Raw genomic sequence first — 20,470 nt, 5'->3', positions numbered from 1 at the left:
ACTACAACAAAGTTGCTTTGTTTCATCCTTTTAAACTTTAGATCACATTCTGTTATAGAGCGTCCTGGATTTATACACATTGGAGACCTTTTTGAAAAATTTCAGTGGAATCAGTGAAAAGGTCCATCTTCTCTATGAAACAGATATATAGACCACTGTTTTACAGTTATAATGCTAACATTGCTAGTTGTGCAAACTTCTTATATAAGTTGCAAAAGGAATTTTAAATGTAAATTCATAAGTCTTTCATTGTTTTGAATTAATAAAACCTTGCTTTACAGAAACTGCTCCCTCTTACACACACAGCGAAATGTCAACTCGACTCCTAATGCAAGAAATTATTAACTTCCTTCATGGAAGGAAGATTAGAAAAAATATTTTGAAAGTTGTTTGTTGTTCTGAAAGAGAAATTAGGAAGTCAAAGGTTCACAAAATCTAGACATTTGAAGTCAGTCACTGATCAGTGTATGGCTAAAACAAATGGTAAGACTCAGCAGGTCTTACGGGCTCTGGTTGGTCTTCCAAAGAGATGGAGCTGAGAAGAATCTTGGTGCGTCCCAACTCCTGGGAGTCCACTTTGATCAGCCTGTGTTTAGGAGACTTCATGTCCACACTGGAAGATTTCATGGGAGATCCGTACACCGGTGTGGAGGGGTCAAAAGTCCCAGATTCCCCTCTGGACCTGCTCTCCGCATCCTCATACGGATCTTCAAAGTCGAGGTCCCTCTGCAGGCGGTATGCTTTGAGGATCTCACTCTCTGTATAGTCCGGAGTGGGAGGCTGTGGAGGCACCTTCCTGCCAAAGCTCAGGTAGTCCTTCAGCCACTTGGCCATGCCGGTTCAGCTTCCAAACTTGGTGCTGGATAGAAAACTGAGAAATGTTGGGGGGGTGGGACAGATGCGAGGTTATTGCTGGACCTTATTTCAGATGACACTGCAAAAGATATGGACTGCTTCATAAAAGGACTGCGTATAAATATTTCTATTCTATCAGCAACTACATTAATCCTTTTATCCAAGATCTACCTTCTCCTAATCACAGAGCAACAGCCTGTGTGCCATTTCATGCCTCCATGTGACATTAACCTACGGAGACAGCTGGGCTTCATGGGCTCCTTTTGTTTCAACCATGGGAGCAGAGCGTCTGGCAACTGGACTTTACCCAAAGGCTTCTATTACATCTCACACCCCTGCAATAAAAGTCCGACGATAAAGCCAGGGTGCAAACATATAGAAAAGACCAAGAGAAGATGTTTGTTTTTTTAAAATAACAAATTCATCTACACGGAAAGCTTCTAACTTCTTAACTTTTTGAAACATTTTTACAAACATTAAGTGTGAGTTTAGATTTTATATACATATATATAAAAAAGAAGGGCTTTTTGTCCAAACTTCTGTTCCACAAAATTACCAAAACAACGGATTTAAACACCGTAGAAAGCTGCGCTCCGAACGCGCAATCACTTACCACGCCAATTCAGTCCCTCGGCCACTTTGGATGCAAAAATCCGCGCTTCTTCATGTCACTAACGATAAAACTACACACAAAAGGCAGCAATCCTTGTCGTAAAGCCTGTTAAACCTCAGAAGAATGAGAAAACAGGAGCTTTCGGAATCCTTTCTTTCAGAAACTCGAGCGCATCGAAATCCATCCGGACTACCTCCTGAAAAATGTGCGAGTGAAGAGAGCGACGACAGCTCCGAGAGAGGCACAACTCAGCCGAGCGATTAAAGGGGAGGCGCTTCAGTCCCAGAGGAATATCCTCCTGCTGCCTTTCGCAATCAGCAGAGCGTTCATTCATTCAAATGTCTGTACACATCATGCGCCATGCAACAAGACATAGATCCCCTTCTTCCAAACCATTCTCAACGCAACTGGGTCTACTGGCAGAAACGCGTTTCTCAGGTGTTAATTATTTATTGCCATGACATCAGTAGCATTTTTTAAAAAATGTTAGAAAGTCAATTAACGTCATCGTAATTATTTTTGGTTTTAAGAGATAACGCACCAGAAGATGTCCAGAGAGGACTGCGTACTGAGAAATACACGCATCCAAGCAAGATAAACCATGCACCGATTAATAATATGTGGACATAAAACAAGACAATCTAACAATAAATAAATAATTAGACTTGTCCAGTCTTATTTTTAAAAGAGGTATTCTTTAGTGTATACACTCTGCCTCCTTGATGTTTTACATTTTCTCACTTATCTTCTCCCACATGTCACATTATCCTTTGTCCAGACTGCTAAATTGGATTGTATGCTACACTGAGCCAGGCACATCTGAGTCTGTTAAAAGATCGTAAATGCCTTTTTTCTTTACGACTCTTGTGAGCTCACTTTCTCCCAGGGGGCGGGTGACTGTATGAGGTCATCGAGCTACAATCCACCCCCACCATGGCCATCAGCACCATGACATCTAGACTTTCACATCCTCCCCTTTGCATGTTCACTCCAAACTATTGTTCACCAAGAACAAACACTAGTTCTAGATCAAAAGACACGGATCCAATATGCCCATGTTTATTTTATTTATTTATTTATTACTACAGTCCAATTTAAATTACTCCTTATGGTTATCTTGAACATCCTTGCCTTGACTACAAACAACGCTGGGAACCACCACTCCTTACTCACAAAACATGAAAAAAGCAGTTGAAATCTTATAATGGATGCAATTTATTAAACGTTTTGGAATCAATACTTGTGCTGTCCCGAGGTTTTGCCACAATAAGACATTTTGAACATATTAAAATCTGCCACTGAGGACAGTGAACTTCTGTGGTAGAGATCCAGCAAAAGTTTTTTTATTTACTTCTGCTGGACCCTGGATCTGGGAATGACATAAGATCACATAAACTATTTTGTAGATCAAAGGATTGAAACTTTGGATTTGGACTATTAAGAGATGATTCTAATACAAGCTCATACAGATGTACTTTCATGCATTTTGAACATACACAATGTTTTTTTTTTCCCAAACAAAACTTTTTATAACACTGTTTTAAAGATATACAGCTATGCCAGAAGTGTAAATAAATTGTGTCAAGAAGTTGTACGACATCTATATTAGATTTTGAGGTTGGGGTTGGTGAGAAACCCTCTAAATTAGTATTCCATGTTGTTGGGACATTTCTGTTAACTTTTTCATATTTAAACTTTGAGAGTGGAGGTATAATGCAGTAGTAATGGAGTAGTACTGTTTTAAAAGGTCTATCACTATGGGAAAAAATATGCATACAAGTATATACATTTGTTATAAAAAGTGAAAGAATCAAGAATCAACTTTTTTCTCTTTATGCAAAGATTTCTTTGTTTGGAGAGTCTCGTTTTCACATGTCAAGAGGGTCAGTATGCAGTGTTAAATGTCTCAGAAAAATAATAAAATCAACTGATTCATTAAATGACATCTTGTCCCAACAATCCACACACAAACACATACCTTTCCGAAAAATACTAGTAGAAAGTCAGGGATGTAATCCTTTCCCCATATGTCAACAAAAACTACTGAGCAGCAAATTCCTTCATCCCCTTCTTGTCTTTTCTCTGCCATAAATGATTTCCTTTTTTTCCTCATGTCATATGTTTGCATGTTGCAGCAATCTTTCCCTTTTTGCCCCTTCTCTATCCCCTTTTATCCACTCAATCCGCTCTGTACAGCTCGTTCTTTAAAACTCCCCCTCACAGGAAAGCAACATCGAAGATTTAATTTATGTTTCTATCCTGTCCAGACTGAGATTAAGAAGTTTATGGATGAGGAGATTGAAACTAACCTGGGAAAAAAAAAGGAGTGAATGTAGGTCAGGCTGAAATGAAAATCGGGAGCTCTCTAAGAGGAATCATCAGACACAGAATTGCAGGCAACCAGACAGGTATCTTTCCATTTTATTATGCTTTTATCATGGAGAAAGAAAAAAATAGTTGCATAACAACCCACACTCTAATTACATTAGTAAAAAAAAGGAAACAGCCCCAGCACAAGGGTGCTATACAATTTATCAGAGAACTAATAAAACTGTCTCATTATAAAAGGCTATATATGGAATCAACAATTCCTGTGAAGTTCAGGATTAACTGGCATTTCAGTATTATGAACATTATAAACATCCAGTTTTTCTGCCGGATTCAGTGGGAGGTAGGTTTTAAATACATAATAACAGAACAACAAAAGTTATTTTTTGAAAGCTTTGAATTTAATAAAACCCTTTGTGTTTATCAAAGGAGTTGGGAAAAAAAGCAAAACTGGAGGAATAATTGATTTCTGTAATTTCATCTGCCTAGCACTTACTGCCCTCTTTTGGTGGCTAATGTGAATTGACATTTATAAATATACACTACCTTATTGTTTGGGCTCAAACTCTTGAGCATTATAGAACTTTGGTCAAACTTATTTACATGAGGTTTGCTGGAATAGTTTACAATCATACTTCCAGATATATTAGTTTCACAGCACAAAATTGTACTGCACTAAAAATAAATTGAATTGGTCTGAATTAGACTTTATAAAAATACATAAATGTGCTGTGCTTTTTCTGAACACCGTCTTGAAATATCTTTTCTAACCATGTAGGTCTACATAAATTATTTCAATGTATCATAGAATACTATTATGTGTTTAAGTAAATTGCTAATACTTTTCCAAATACATAATAGAATGATATGAGTTTTGAACTATTAAAAAAACAAAATAGTTTTTTGTAAAAGTAATTGTGGACTATTGTATCATACTGATAATTGGGCTACAACTACACCAGTCCATGTTTAACTCTTTTGTCCATTTGAGTTACAGTTCCAAAACTGTAAGCATACGTATGCTTACAAATACAAATCAAAAGTACAATTTCTCCTGACATTTTATCTTGAAAAAGCATTCAATCTTTGTTAAAACGTTGTTCACGTTTTGTCACATGAGAATTGATATGATGTGATCCATTATGTCGGTCCCTCCATACCGCAGGCTAGTTGGTTGTATTTAAGGATATTTGTATCCTGGCAAAACGCAAATGCACATAGGATTTATCAGATTTTATTCTTAAAAAGTATACACAGCTTCACAATTATGCACAGCTGTATGTTGACCCAAGAGCTGATGACAAAATGTGAAAAATATTTTAAGAGGTAATAGTTTTACAATAGACGTTTTTCGGAGTCCTATTTTTTATTTTTTTTTCTGCTTGAATGCGATTAGTTGTCTTTATGCTTAGGAAGCATTACATCGGTTTCGAGTGAACGTCTTTCTTTTACTTATTTATTCACTTTGTGTCTTCACTTAACTCACCTCTTAACGTTTCCCGGGTCGACCTGGTTCACAGACGCCATTGGTCAAACTCACAGTGACGCTATGAAGACCGCCCAACATCCCGGGACACTGGAACTTTCCCTGCACTAACTGTGTAGAAATCTAAGCTGATAAGACGAGCTTCAAATAAACAAAGAAATATGTTCTTTTTTTATTCAGAGGTGAACGCATGAATAATTGTCAACATGGTTTAAAACGAATAAAAACGAAATTGGTGAATGCTCAGCAGACAAGGCGACAGCTGCAGTCCATCATCGCCAATCAAGCACTGATTCGGCATTGTGCGCGCTGCTGATTGGTTGATTTGGGACTGGGGCGGGCTCTGTTAGTGCATCGAGCAGTCAGCAGTGAATTCAGTATTTTTCTGTGAGCAATTGAAGTGCAAGTGTAACACCTACCTGGAACTGCACTGACATCCACAGGTAGGCGGCAGGTTTACCTGTCAGCTAAGATTTACTATTTAATTTATTGCTGTAAAAGGGGTTAATATTTAGTCTTTGGTTAGTGCCTTAAGTGTTTTAAAATGTTGCTGTTTCCTAGGTTATGGGATTATTTGTGATATTAAAATTTATATTTATTAACAACGCCCAATTTCTGTTTTTAATGTTGTTGTTTTGTTGTTCAGTTCAAGACATTATGAAAAGCCTCAAAGCAAAGTTTAAAAAGAATGAGGTAAGAGGCATCTTGTGTGGACATTGTTGAGGATTAAGTGTGTGAACTTTATAGGAACATGTCACTTTCCATGAAAATTATTTTTCTCTCAACCCACAACATTTGCTAGTTGCTTTCTGCAGTTCATTTAAATGAGTCTGAGGGGGATGTATTAGGATACAGTGTCACTAAACAGCAGGAAAGCAGAACTGCCACTAGGCTGCTGTTATAACCAGTCATCTCAAGTAGCCTTCAATTATTAACATGTAGCCCATGCACACTGACTCAAACACACTAAAAGGAGTCCTACTTCATGTCTGTCACTCTTTTTCTAATTTTGACTTTGAATTCAAGCAGCGGTTAATAGAAAAATATGTAGCATTCAATTGCAGACTTTTGAACTGCTGCTTTGCTGCTGCTGATAAATCAATAATTATATAAATTTAAAGCTACGCTCCCTCTAATGGTTTGTGTGTTTTGTTTGGTCACTCTCATTGATACCTTTATAGGGACCAAATTACAAATTCGATGATAACAACCAGATTAACCAATATGGGTGAACATGGTTAGGGGTCTTTTTAAGGCCAGCTACGCAGACAGACTCTCGCCACCCGAACCAGCAGGGCAAACAGGAGCTTATCCCACGTTTCTCCCCCCTCTTTTTGCTGAGTCCTCACATCACACAGGCCCCGCTCTGTAGCTGCAGAGAAACAGATCTCACTATGCTGCAGGAGGGGAGCAGGGATTGGGAGGGGGAGCACTGTGCAGGACTTGACAAAAACTAATGGTAGCAAATAAGGGAACTGCTACAGAGAAGAAGGCAGCAGGGGAAATGATCAGTTTGGAGAAATTAGGACAGGAGGGAGGGGTACTGTCGTGGACAGACCGGCTGGGCCAGTGCATGCAGTTGAAGCAAGACGAAAGGAGGCTTGTTTCCGAATCCGGACAGAAGATGCCGTTTTGGGATGTGTTGTGAAGACAGGGAGGGGTTGTGTCGATGTGTGTATGTGACAGTTTATAGATCACCAGAGGTAGGATTTAAAAATAGTATAGATTCTCTGCTATGCAGATCTCTGCTGTGATGTTGCTCTGACCTCTGGAAGGTTTTTTTCTTTCCAGAAACTCATTGATTTTCCTGAGAGACTGAAATGTGACATAGGCATGTGGCATACAGTGGTAAAATAGTACGCTCTGGCAGTGTTTAGTTTTGGTTGACTCTCTGCTAGCAATATGGATCCCCAGCAGCCTGTGTTTAGCCTAATGAAGCGGTTCTGTCCTTGTCTCAGCCTGCTGCCGCTGCCAGTAGGTATCCTCTGTCTCTGTTTGTAAAAATTCTGAACAGAAATTGACCGTAATTTTACTTTTTTTTTGCTTTCTATAACATATCTCAATGATTAGTGCTTTAACTATTTTTTTTACATGAACAACATCTTCTAAAACAGAGTGTTGAATGTTGAGAGATACAGGGCTGGTCGGGTATTTACATACACTCATCATCGGCATGATTTTTAAAGTAATTTAGTAACTTCTCTCGCACAAGAAACAAATCTAGTGCAAAATTTTACATTCACTTATGGGTTTCTATAATTTAGACAGTCAAAATAGCACATTTCATATTAACATTTGGTATTTCGTCACTGAGTAAGTTGAACCCTGACCATGCATTTTTTTCAGCCATCAATACTGCCATATTACTAGCTATATCTTTGATTACTCTTTTACTCAGAAGTACAAGAACTCATTTGGATTAATTTAGGGCTCTTGAACTAGTCTAGCTTTTGACCACAATCTGAAAAATCCCTTTCCATAAGCTCACCATTGCTCTGCTTCATCCATTTGAAAACCATTTCTAGTGTGAGTTTTGGATCATTTTTCTGCTGGAACACCCAGCCATGTCAAAGTCACGTCATTCGCAATGTGCAAAGTAATCCCTGTCTAAAGCCCATACTATGAAGCGGCTATCACTACCATGACAGTGGGTGTAATGTTCTGAGTTTCAGAAGCCTTGCCTTGACTCTTTCAAAATGTACTGCACTGTTGTTTGAGCTATTTGCCCAAACAAATGTGGGCAAATAGCTCCATATTTGTTCCCTTGGACTGTGAAATATTTCTGTGAATGGTAATGGACTTGTATAGGAGGGCAACTGCAAGTTTCAGTCATGGTAGATGTTGCCTATTTCTATGTCATCATTCTTTCAACCCATGGTGACGCGCACTGACCTTCTTACACAGTGTATACACTGGCGTTCCAAAATCTTGGAGTTTATGACAGACTTGAACCTTGGCGATTTCTTAGATGTTCTATCCTGACCAATTTCCTTTCATCGGAGGTGGTTGTTCTGGTCAGGTGAGGGAAACTCGGACACAGTTGGGTGTTTTAATGTGACAATGACTCCAAAAATACACCAAAATTGTTTTTCGAATGGTGAAGGAAGGCTAATATTAAACTTACGGCGTCCATGCCACTCATGAGTATATGTAAACTTCTAGCTGGCACTGCATAAAGTGGGTTCTCAGTTTTCATTGGGGCTGTGCTGACCTGGAGGGTGGTGAAATATTGTTTTGACTCCCTCGCTCATAGAGTCAAGACTGGAGCAAGAGTGATGAGAGGCTGCTGCAGGCTGTGGAGCAGAATGAACCTGACAAAGTCACTGCCCTCATTGTCAAAAAAGGTCTCTGTCCAACCAAGCTGGACGCTGAGGGCAAGTCAGCGTAAGTTGGACATTTTTATCTTTACAAATGCTGGACATTTTGCTATAGGTGTTAATTGTTTTACTTAGTCTTAGCTTATTAGCACTATTTATTAAAGCTGTTGATATTTTTAAAAGAAACAAGAAAAAACATAATTACCTAAGCACAAATAATTTTTCTACTAAAAAAAGAAAACTTTTTTGAGATAAGCTTTTGCGCACAAGTTTAATTCACTCTTTACTGCATGGCCCTTTGCTCATGAAACATGTCTTCTTTAGGAACATTAACTTGGAGACATGATTTCCTCTTTATTATCAGGAATCATTCCAGATGACTTTCCCTCGCAAAACTTTTTCCCATTTTGGAATTTTACCAACACAAACTGTAGTGTGTTTTTTTAATTATTATGATGACTGTGATTGGTATTTTCTGTATTAGAACAACACAGTGTTTATAGTTTTCAAATGTTTTTACAAAATAAAATCTGAAAAGTTTATTATCTTTAATCTGATACCCCTGAGTAGAATCTAGTGCTACTAATTGCCTCATGATGTCACCTAAGTAGAGTGAAGACACATTTTTATCAAGAGCTTATCTTTTGTCATGCATAACCTCTATAGTTTAATTTTAATACTTTAATGTTATCAGTTTCAAATATACCTGTGGTCTTTCTTGTAACGTAGAAACTAAAATATGCCTTCATTTTGGCTTGAAAATATTTGGTAAACAGAATCAAGACAAGAAATATCAGTAAAAACCAGCTGCATTCTTCTCATTCGTATTGACTTGTTAGTATATCTTCTGTCAGATTCCACCTCTGTGCATCTCGAGGCAGACTAGATTGCCTGGAGGTAATCATATCTCATGGAGCTGACGTCGGTGTCACAGACGGAGCTGGTATGATGTCTGATTATGCGATCATGCTCCTTTAAGCTAAGAATAGCCTCTGCCAGATATGCAAACATACATTTTTATTTTCTGTTTGCAACCTGCTGACTACAGGTTTCAGCGCACTTCATCTTGCAGCCAAAAATAGTCAGCACGAGTGTTTAAAGCGACTGCTGCAGGTAAAAATCAGCGACACTGTATCTGATCCAGATCATGCAAAAAAAAAAAAAATGTTGCCAAATTTGATTGTTTGGTGTTTTGTGTGGTGCCTTAGGAGAGACTGGCGGTAGATTGCACAGACAGCATTGGCAGGACACCACTCCATCATGCAGGTACCATCAGTGTCATCTGCAAATATCAAATTCTTCTTTAGAGTTTCTTATCATAGCTTTGCATCTAGGAATTATAAGATGCTGATACCAGTTGATTGAATCATACAATGTAGTAATATTGCAGAAGCTGTTCTATGCTATTCTTTTATTTTATTTTATTTATTTTTTATTGGATCGTAAAGCGATCAGTGGCTGTTTGTCCAGCACTGAGACACTGTGGGACTTTAAAGCCAACCTTGATGTCCGGGACGATGTAAGTTTGACGACTCTAGCTACGTTATGTGTTGTTTGGTTGTTGTAAGAGTGGAATGCCCTCGGTGATGGTTGAATGACGTCTTTTTCAGGACGGAGCCACGCCGCTGCTCCTTGCGGCCCAGATGAGCAAAGTGGAGCTGTGTGTCTTTCTTTTGGGTCGAGGTGCCAATGCAAACACGCAGGACAACCAGGGGAGGTACATTGCTGCTCAGATTTTTTTTCTACAACAGTAAAGAATTTGTTGCAGTAGTAATAAATGACATATCTTTCTATATTTATTCTCTTAGCAGTCAGACTCAGGATGCACGGAGAGCTCCCAAGTTTTAGAAAATACTGCACTAGTTGCGTGTTTATGATCCAGCTGGGATCACAGGCTCTCACTGTTTTCCCCCAATGGCAGGTTCTGAAACGCCAAGTGGAAGTTCTTGAAATAAATCCAGATATCAAATTAAATTATATCTTCTAATTTCAAATATTTGCGCAGCAAAGACAATCATCATAGATGAAGAAAAAATTTCAGACGGCTTTTGTAAATATAATGGACTTTCTTTTTTGAGTGAACTATTATCGAACACGGGTATTTATTATTCTAATGACTGCTTCTTGATGGTCAGGTCGGCATTGATGCTCGCCTGTGAGAGTGAAAGTGTCGAGACTGTAGCGGCTCTACTGAGAGGGGGCGCAAGCACACAACTGGTTGACCAACTTGGCCACAAAGCTGCTGACTATGCCATAACTACAGGCAACCAGTGCATTGTTCGCATGTTGCAGGATGGAGTACCCCCAGGTACAAAGCAAGGCCTTCTGGGTGTTTTGTGTCATTCTTGTTTTTTTGTTGTTTTTTTTTTTGAAGTGGATAAATTTCTTTTCCTGAAAAGTTACACAGGCTCTCCTGTGAAGCTAACTCAACCATTTATTCATCTTACATAATGCTTCCCCAGAAAGTAGCTGTAGTTGTTCAATGAGGAGCACAACTGGGTGTGTTTATAGACAAGAGTAAAAAAAAACAAGAAAAAAAAACATTTTGCCCAGTGAGATTGTATACTCAAATGAAAAACAAATGGGTCATGATAATGAAGAAGATTTGATGTGCACATTAAGCCTAACCACAAAATAATGTCTTAATTTGGTGGATTTACTTTGAGATTCATCAACAAGCCCAGACAACAATGGAAGAACTGGTGGCAGGGGAAAATTTGCCATGTTTTCATTTCATTTCAATGTATCTCTTAATTTTAGCTCACTGTGTCTTTTCCCTCAATGCTCACGTAGCTTCTGAGAGCGCAGGCGAGGAGGTAATGTCGCATAGTTGTGTGTTGCATCACTGCTTCCATCTATGAGACTATGACTTATTTTGGCCCATCATATTGTGCATGTTTCCAATATGAAGTCATTGTTTCAGTGTGCTGCCTTCATCTTCATGGCGTTCTCTCCTCTTTACCCCTTCTGTTATCTTGGGTTTTCGTCTGTTCTGTTTCTTATTTTAAGTTCAGCTTGACCTCTGCTTGTCTGTGATCCCCCTCTCACTCCCACACAGCCCATTCAAATCCCCTCAGCCGCTTCATCAGTGCAAGGGGGGACAACCCCCCGAAAACGGAAAGCTCCTCCACCGCCTCGCTCTCCTCTCCAGGTACTATAAAAATCATTTCAGCAGATGGCAAGTATTTTTGCATTTATAGTTCTCAGCCTTAATGTACATTCATCATGTCACCTTGCTATCTACTGTTATGTTACCCACAGTAGAGATTTAAATAAATTAATCTTTTATTTCAAATCAGAAATATGTTTTGGATGATTATTAAAGTATATGTACCTTAATTATTGGTATTTCTGCTGCTAGTATATAATGTTTTGCCAAAAGGGCAGCACTTAGTGTTTCCTAATAACATTTCACACAACATTTCATTATTCCTACGAATCTCTAGATCATCCAGACTCCTAAAGGTCTTTTCTCATACGCTCATTTCTTTAACTCTCACTACATGTTTTCAATAGGATTTAGTTCTGACACTTAGTCATGGGAAATTAATTGTTTTGTGTCTAGTGAGCTATTTCTGTTTGGATCAATATCCTGCTGGACGACCAACATCAAACCATTTTCAGTTTCTAGCACAGACCAGCAGCGTTTTTTTTTTTCTTGTCCTTTTATTTCAAATAATTCATTATGTCATTCAATCCAACAAGGTCCTCAAAACCTAAACCTTTTGGAAGAGAAATAGTCCCACATCATTACACCTCCTACACCATGCTAAACAGTAAGCAATGTTGCAAACTCTGCATTTCTAAAGTATTGGTAGTAGGAACAAAAAGGCTTCCTTGTTGCTATATCTCCCAAACAATCAATTGTGATAGGCAGCATAGTTGCTGTGGAGAATTAGTCAACCCAATATTCAACATTCTGCACAGTTCTCTAGCGGAGAGCTTCAGAAATGATTTATTATTATTATTATTATTATTATTATTATTATTATTTTCTTTAGCAGTCTCCTCTGTGATTGAAAGATAAAAATGGATTGTCATCTAACCACACTTGTCACAGTTCTGGTTATTTAAAACTTTTGAATTATTGGTCTGATTACAGATGTCGGCAAATTTAAGTAGGTATAGTCACCCTGTTGTTGTCATTTGCTGACTTTTTACCTAAGACAAAACCAGACAAAGATATTCTTTATCTACAGATAAAGAATATGGATATTCCTTTGGTAAACATTTGTTTGGCGGTGTCATCTCTCCATTGACACTTTTTGTTCTTGTTCCAATCCCAAAGATCCAGGACCTCTCAGGAGGATCTGAAAAGCCTTCAAGTCCAGCTCTCCCTGCCAAATCCCCTGAGCCCCAGAAATCCCAATCTCCATCTCCCCAGCCCCCTGGAACTCAGCAGTCATCTCAGGTAAAGCTTTACTTTTACTACACTTTTATGATTTCTTTGGTCCTCACCTGCATGAAATTGTGTCTCTGATTCCCGTGGTTGTGTGTGCGGATTAGGCAGAGGATGAGGAAGTGTTTGAGGAGATCCGACGGCTGCGTCTGGAGAGAGGGCGCCTGCTCCAGAAGATTAAGGCCTTGGAGCAGCAGCAGCAGAGCGCCCTATCTGCCCTGGAGGAGGTACAGACTTTTAGAGAAAAGCACTTTCTTCTGCTTTTATTGCTGAATCAGTCAACTTTATTCATGAACAAAATAATAAGAATTAGTTCTAATCTCCAGTTATACGTGTGCACAATAGCTGTCCCAACTAAAGCAGCATCTGAAGGAGGCAGAGGCTGAGAGAGACAAGCTGCTGGAGGAGCTGAAGGGGGCTCATGGGATTGGGGCCAGTGACTCAGAGGATATGGATGAAATGCTGGACTTCCCTGGTATACGGTCCTGAGAACGTTCCCATTCTAGGAATGGAACATGGCTAGACTTCCCTGCATTCAGACCCGTCTGGAAGTCCATTGATTCACTTTTGTTTTGGTCTCTCCCGAATGTTCCCTGCAGAGAAGCTGCTCTCCAAGCGCTCTAGAGCGTCCCCTGCCCAGGACGAAGCCTCTTCACAAACGGATGCAGACTCACCCGGCCCGTCTCCTGCTCCCGCAGACCCGGGATCAGTCGCTGAGTTGCAGAAACAAATAGAGGAACTAATTTCACAGAACGCCGAACTTGTCCTTAAAGTGCAGGTAAAGGCAAAAACAGCAGAGTGGTGTCAATTAGATGGAGGGTTTCCTGCTGAATGTTCCTGACTCGCACATTAGTGATAATCACTAAAAAGAAAACTCGTCATGATTCTGCACTCACTTGCAGGTGACGGAATTGGAGGAAAAGCTCACAGAGAGACAGAGACAGTTGATGACTGAAACTCTGAGAGAGTCACGCTTACATAGGTTGAAAAATTAGCATCAGATGGAATCATTTTGTAAATATCACCCTTCATCTGGATCATTTTGGTTGCAGAAAATAGAACTCTTTATCTATGAAGTTTGGGTAAGCTTTCTGCTGTTTGTTCTCCACTGGATCACGGATCACAGGCTCAGAGTGTAAGATTAGCCTTGCTGCCTGACAAAAGACCTCACAGAGAGACATCAGCTCAGAGATCAGGGATGAAACCAAAAGAATAGACTTTGTCAGGATGGATAGACAGAAGAAACAGAAACCTCTTCTAGTGGCTGATAAGCAAATGGCAAAGTGAGTTTGGTTCGCAGGTGGACACTGGTGACTTACTGCTTTAAAGCTAAATATCTATGGTTAGTTTTGAAGTTGTTAAGCCCTGTTAAGAATTAAATGCATACTAAACTTTTAAAGGAGGGACCGTTTTCAAAACTGGTTTTAATCAATAATTTTTGCTCCCGCACTCTTTGGGCTTCAAAATCAAGTATGGTGTCAACTATTGACCCAGTCAAGGCCTTAATAACCTCATGTTTTTTTGTTTTTTTTTTCAAGCCAGAACGAAATCTGAGGTTCTTATGACAGAAAAAAAAAATTGAGCCTGTGTGAAATCTTAATCAAATAAAATCACAATAAAGTTAAACTCCAGATGTAGTGTTTTTGAATTGATGAAATTATGTGTTAAAATACATAAATAATTTAAAATACAAAAAAGAATAGTAGTAGACTTTTCATATGTGTGCAATATTAGACACACATTATTAGTCGCTTGAGCAAACAAAAGTCAGCTCCTGAAAGTTTTTTTTTTTTTACAGTGTAAATATAAAATCCACAAAGAGGGAAGAAAAAAAAAGTGTCCCTATAAGATTTAACTCATCTTATTTGACTGTGATCCTTTCTGCATTGTTTACAGATGCTGGAGATGTTCGAGAAGGACGACACGGACATGCAGACCACCAGCTCAGACTCGGTGCCCGTGACTCAGTATGAGACTTTGAGGAAGGAGTTTGAAGCTCTTCAGGAGCGCTTCTCTCAGGCCCAGGCTTCACTGGAAGCCTACATCGTTTCTGACGAGCAGTGAGCTGACTTTATTTATACACCACAAGCATCTCAGCGCAGCTTCTGCGCTTCACTTAGCCATGAATCGTCTATTTTTAGATCAGCACAATAATATCTCTTTCAAAATCCCAGTAGGTTTTTTTTCTTTAAAGGTCCTTTATACCAAAAAGAAGTCATATATTTAGTTCTATGTAGATTTATAGCACCATGGTTTTCTTTTTATCCTAAACCACTTGTGCGAGGTTGCTAAAGCAACAGTTTATATTAAAATTGTCCTCTTTGTTGTAATAATAAATTAGATTTACTAGTAAAAAAAAAATTCATGGCTAGACACTGACTTTTGATCTTGTTTGCGGAGAAGTTGCATGTGTTGACGTCACTTTGTTGTCATGCAGAAGCAAAGGCAGCTCTCAGAATGGAGGTGGAGATCCAGAGAGCACAGGAGCTCTGGAAGAAAAGCTGCGTGGTCTAGAAGAGCAGCTGGCCTCCTCCCAGTCCGAGCTGGAGGAGCTAAAAGAGCAGATGCGTCTTGGGGTGCTTTCTGTGGAGTGCGCTGAAGGAAACGTTAGCGCAGCAGCTGCCGGGGCTGCGGAGGGAGAAGAAGGTGCGAGCCAGGAGGCGCAGCAGCTGAGAGCCAGGGTGACGGAATTGGAGGAGCAGCTCGCAGAGCGACAGGGCGAGGCGGAGGGTCAGAGCAGCCGGGACAATGACACAATCCAACAGCTGACAGAGAAAGTGAAGGAACTCCAGGCTGCTCAGAGAGAGTCTGTGCTCAGGGAAGAAGGCGAAAACAAAAGAGGTGAGGTGGAGAGCGTGAAGTCCCTCCGTGACAGAGTTTTCGAACTGGAGGCAGCCCTGGCGGAGAGCCGGACTTCGGGGAAAGAGGGAGCAGCGGCGGGAGATGGGGACCGGGTCCGGCGCCTTCAGGAGCGCTTGGCTGAATTGGAGGCAGAGCTGAGGAAGTGCGTGCCCCGTTCAGAGCTAGACGAGGTCCAGGTGACCCTCGGACTCCAGTGCGAGCAACTTGCCAGGGAGAGGGCAGACGTGGCTCGACGTCTCAATGATGCCCTTCTGGAGCTGGAGAGACTCAGAACTCCTCGACGTGGAGATGAAGAGGAAGAGGAAGAGGAGGAGGAGGCCCATTCAGAGAGCTCAGAGCCCCCCGTCATATTAGGTTGGCTTGCTTTTCTGTATTGGATACGTTTGTGTTTATTGACAATTTAGCTTCCCTTGTCTTCCTACTGTGTCTGGTCAGATCGATCCAGGCAAACTTTGGCAGCAATGAAGGAGGAACTGGAGGTGGCGAGGCAGGAAGCAGCCCAGGCTCTGGACTGCCTGTGTGCCGAGCGGGAGGGCCGTGCGCAGGACGCCCTGCAGCTGAAAGACGCAGTGCCACTTTCAAAGCATAAAGAGGCACTGTCTGCCGTGTCGGAGCAGCTTGCTCAAACTCTGCAGGAGCTCCAAGAGGAGAAAACATTAAGAGCTCAAGCTGAGGAGCATGCAGCTAAACTCCAGGCAGAACTGCAGAGCAAACAAGACGCCATTTCCAAAGAGGAACATGAGAAGGTCAAGGTCAGTGCAGAAAAGGAAGCAATATAAAAAAAAAGCAATGCAAGTAAATCCTACAATTTTTTTTTCCCGTTTTTGCTTCAGTTTGTTTATAATAGCCAAATTTCCCCTGGACAGATTTGTGGAGACTATGAGAGCTAACCTGTGCTTCCTTGTTTGAAAGGAAGAGCTACAGCACGCCCTGCAGGCCAGTGAGAGCAGTGCAGCAGCGGCGCAGGAGGCTCTCAGTGAGAAAGAGACAGAGCTGAGAGACCTAAAGTCCCAGAAGGCTGCACAACAGGGCCTGATCTCCAAGGAAGACCACGAGGCGCTGCGCCTCTCTCTGCAGGCGGAGATCAACGCCACCACAGCACGGTTCAACGACCTCACCAGGAAACACGAGAAGACATGCACGGAGGTTAGTCCAGCATGTTCCCGGGTCTGTCATCAGTCCTCTTCAGTGGCCTCTAAAGCCAAAGTAGATGTGATTGTTTCTACGACGCACTGAGCCGTGCTTCCTTTGGGGGCTCCGTCTACCCTTTACATTATTCATCTGTTGCTTTTCCTCTTCGTTGCCTATCATTGTTGCCATGTAATGAGACTTGCAGTGAAAGGTAATTGTACAGAGTTAGACTGAAGGGGTTTTACGTATGGATGTGCATTAATGTACATACTATACAGTCATGCTACAAATACTAATTTTTGTAGAAATAAAACTCTACATCCTTAACATACCATTTACCAATATGCACTGCTTTGTGTTGGTCTTTCAACACAGACTGTCAGGATAATATACATTAAAGTTTGTGGTTGTATTGTGACATAATGTAACCAAAATCTCAGCTGTACATTGATATCTTTGGCTTGTGAAGGTGAAACTGTAATCAGAACTGTAATCAGAAAGTCCAAATGTTTAGACTGGTGACTGTTGACAATAATTTTGCTTCGTATAACATTTGTTGTCAATCTGGTCTAGGTATTCCAGGTGCAGAGGGAGGCGCTATTTCACAAAAGTGAAAGGCAGGCGGCAGAATCCCAGCTGGTGACGGTGCAGAAGCAGCTCTCCGAGCTACAGTCCCAGTCCAGCCACATCCAGGAGCTCCACAAAGACATCCAAGAGTCCCAGGGTCTAGTCAAAGAGAAGGACCGTAAGGTAACAGAGTACAGCTCCAGGTTTACCAACAACAAGCGTCGTTTGAGGTTTCGAGATGGCAAACTTCTTCATCCCGTCTTGTCTGACATTTGGTTAGATAACAGAGCTTTCCAAAGAAGTCTTCCGACTCAAAGAGGCTCTGGGAGCTCTCTCCCCTCCTTTCGCAAGCCCATCCCCTCCCTCGTCCTCTTTCACGCAACATGGCAATCCAGGCCAGCAGGTGGCGCTGCAGAACAGGATTGGCATACTGACCCAACAGCTGCAGGTGAGCAAAATGTGACAGAGGTAGTTTAATGTGGAAAAATATGAATACCATAAATATTTGTTTTAGGGATGTATTGATAAATCAAAATATTTTTTGCACACAAATTAATCCAAAGTATATGCATGATAACAACAATCAATGTTTTGTTTCAGCAGAAGTTTGTGCAGGACAGGTCTGTTGTTCCTCAGCATATAGTAATGCCAGAGGCATTCGGTCTCCACACACTATGATCACATCCAGGTGCTTCTATCAGACGTAAAAAACGCAGACAGCTAATTCACTTGCATAGAAAGGCAGTGGGCCGAAGCCGCACTATAAATATGGATGCAGAAGCTGTCAGGAAAACTGCACTTACCTCACTGCATTCTGTAAGGCGTAAAGTTAGGTGCAGAGAGAATTATGGTGTGGGAATGATTTTAGGAGTTGAACTCAATCCCTTAGTTCAGATTGAATTACCTCTTGTTGCAAAGACATTTTGGGTAGTTGCATGCTCATAACTTTGTCAGAACAGTTTGGGGATGATGCCTTCATGTTTTAAACAAGAAAAAACACCAGTTCATAAAGCAACAGCAATAAGAAGACGGATAAGCCAGTAGGGCGCAGGAGAACAGCATTCCTTTACAATGAGTGCTTTTCATCCAACATCAGTCTGACTTCACAAATGCACTTCTGGAAGAACTGTGAGAAGTGAGTAAAACCTTGACAAAGAAGCTGCAAAGGGTGGGACCAACATCATAATAAATCCCACAGATTAAGAATTGGATTTCATTGAAGCTCCTATGTGTGTATAGGGAGGTCATGGATTACCTTTGACAGAATAGTGCATGTCTAATTTAGGTGAGAAATATTGTTCTTCAATAAACACTTCGTGCTTCTGCTGATAATGTTTTTCACGCAAAGGAGTTTGCTGGAGAGCTAAGCTAATCCTGAAAAGACTTATTGATAAATTAACTCATATTTTAGTGCTGTTCTAGTTATACTCAAACGTAGAAAAAAAAAAAACAGTTCTCTTTGCTTATAACATTACCACTTTGTTTTGAATGTGGGAAAATGTAAATTGCTCTCAGGTGAGATCACGCCCTTGTAGGGCTTTTGACTTAAAACCCAGACTTGTTGGGTCAGCAAAATAACATGCCTGGGCATTAAGGCTGTGATTTTACATGCACAAATTGCTATATAGATTGTGAGGGGTGTGGCAGACGTAATAGCACAGATGATACACCAACAACCTGGATCAAGACATTGAGCTTAGTCAAGTACTCCAGTACAGACAAGTAAAAATAGACCCAATTTAATACTTGGGTTGCATCAGATCAGAATATCTCCAATCAGTACATTGAGGATCAGATACTCTGGCTCTTAACTCTGAAGTGATCTTTTTTCCAGGACTGGGAGAGAAAGCATAAACAGGTGGTGGCTGTGTACCGCTCACATTTACTAGCAGCTGTACAGGTCAGTTAAGAATACATGCACATGCACAAAGTAAATGTAAAACTGTCTCATTGTTAAGTGTGTGTTACATGTGGTTAATTGAGTATATGTGGTTTGTTTTATGTGGTTCTTTCATGCAAAGCATTCATATTTGGTTTGATTCCTGAGATAATCAAATTATGTTTGTACTGCACAAAAACAAAATAAATGGAGAACAAAGTAGATTATGAGCGACTCGGCTTGTTGAATTACAATTTGGTCAGATAAATATACGTACTAAAAAAAATGTCATGAGAGACTCATGGAGGAAATCACCTTAATCTGTTGATTAGCCTTATACTGTTGAAGGTAGGAGAACTTAAAATTACCTGAGCTGACCTAGCTTGTAGTTTTTAACTAACAAATATTGGTAGGTTGGCCAGTGTCTGAAAGAGTTCAGTTAAAGTTCCCAATGCAGAAGAAATTCAGAAATGATCAGTGCTCATGTAATAGTTTGATGCTGCTGCAATTAGACCAGAGATTTACAGCATCATCCTTCCCTGGTAATGGGCTTTGGCACTTTGCTCAACAGGGTCGCATGGATGAAGAGGTACAATGCCTGCTGCTTCAGATCCTGAGGATGTCACAGCAGGGACACTGAAGTCTCTGCAACTGGCACCACACATGTAAAGCTCCATCACTCTAACCTATAGGACCAAGATAAGACCTCAGTTAGAATGCCAAACACAGCCAATCCGCGGTCCGACATCGCTGCATGTGTGTATTACGAACCTCAAACAACAACCCTAATTCTTCCCCGATTAGTAATATCCAAGAGAATTGAATAGGGAGTGCCTCTGTTTTTTTATTTGTAAGTAGCTAATGATGGGAGATATGTAGATACAGAGTGGGTATTTTGATTTCACTGACCGTGTGACAAGTCTACTGATTTTACATAAAGTTGTTATAATAAAAAGGAAAACAATTGCTCTCCCTTGTGATTATTTTTCACATTTTAGTCAAAAGCTTTAGAGGTCGAGCTCCACCTTTCAGC

The 20,470-nt window shown here is 40.5% G+C and overlaps 2 protein-coding genes across 4 annotated transcripts in view; one reads left to right on the top strand and one right to left on the bottom strand.

Annotated features, from left to right (window-relative positions):
• Positions 1-5,591, bottom strand: part of shdb (Src homology 2 domain containing transforming protein D, b) — a 28,979-nt gene extending 23,388 nt beyond the window's left edge. The window contains exons 1-2 of one of the 3 annotated variants that reach the window (XM_014988005.2): positions 5,283-5,591; positions 505-871 (exon numbers count right to left, since the gene is read on the bottom strand). In XM_014988005.2, the coding sequence (XP_014843491.2) occupies positions 505-834 (330 nt within the window). In that variant the 5' untranslated portion in view covers positions 835-871; positions 5,283-5,591. Of the gene's footprint in view, positions 1-504; positions 872-1,468; positions 1,800-5,282 lie in introns of those variants that run through there. The other 2 variants (XM_014988004.2, XM_088004959.1) reach the window with 2 other exon arrangements.
• Positions 5,592-7,068: 1,477 nt separating this feature from the next.
• On the top strand, positions 7,069-20,405 carry ankrd24 (ankyrin repeat domain 24). The gene is made up of 22 exons (XM_014987998.2): positions 7,069-7,256; positions 8,536-8,666; positions 9,454-9,542; positions 9,648-9,712; positions 9,808-9,865; positions 10,048-10,118; positions 10,210-10,316; positions 10,735-10,907; positions 11,393-11,415; positions 11,658-11,750; positions 12,888-13,010; positions 13,106-13,225; positions 13,344-13,473; positions 13,598-13,776; positions 14,895-15,058; positions 15,436-16,214; positions 16,296-16,612; positions 16,773-17,006; positions 17,565-17,741; positions 17,839-18,006; positions 19,393-19,458; positions 20,009-20,405. Exons 1-22 carry the CDS (start codon positions 7,185-7,187, stop codon positions 20,075-20,077), a joined length of 3,408 nt encoding a protein of 1,135 aa, XP_014843484.2. The 5' UTR covers positions 7,069-7,184; the 3' UTR covers positions 20,078-20,405.
• The last annotated feature ends 65 nt before the right edge of the window (positions 20,406-20,470 follow it).

This window comes from Poecilia mexicana, unplaced genomic scaffold (assembly GCF_051168715.1).
Source record: "Poecilia mexicana isolate PSO_F unplaced genomic scaffold, ASM5116871v1 scaffold_4, whole genome shotgun sequence".
Lineage (NCBI taxonomy): Eukaryota > Metazoa > Chordata > Actinopteri > Cyprinodontiformes > Poeciliidae > Poecilia > Poecilia mexicana.
Note: the sequence above shows the minus strand (reverse complement) of the source record. Positions and strands in the feature narration are given on the sequence as shown.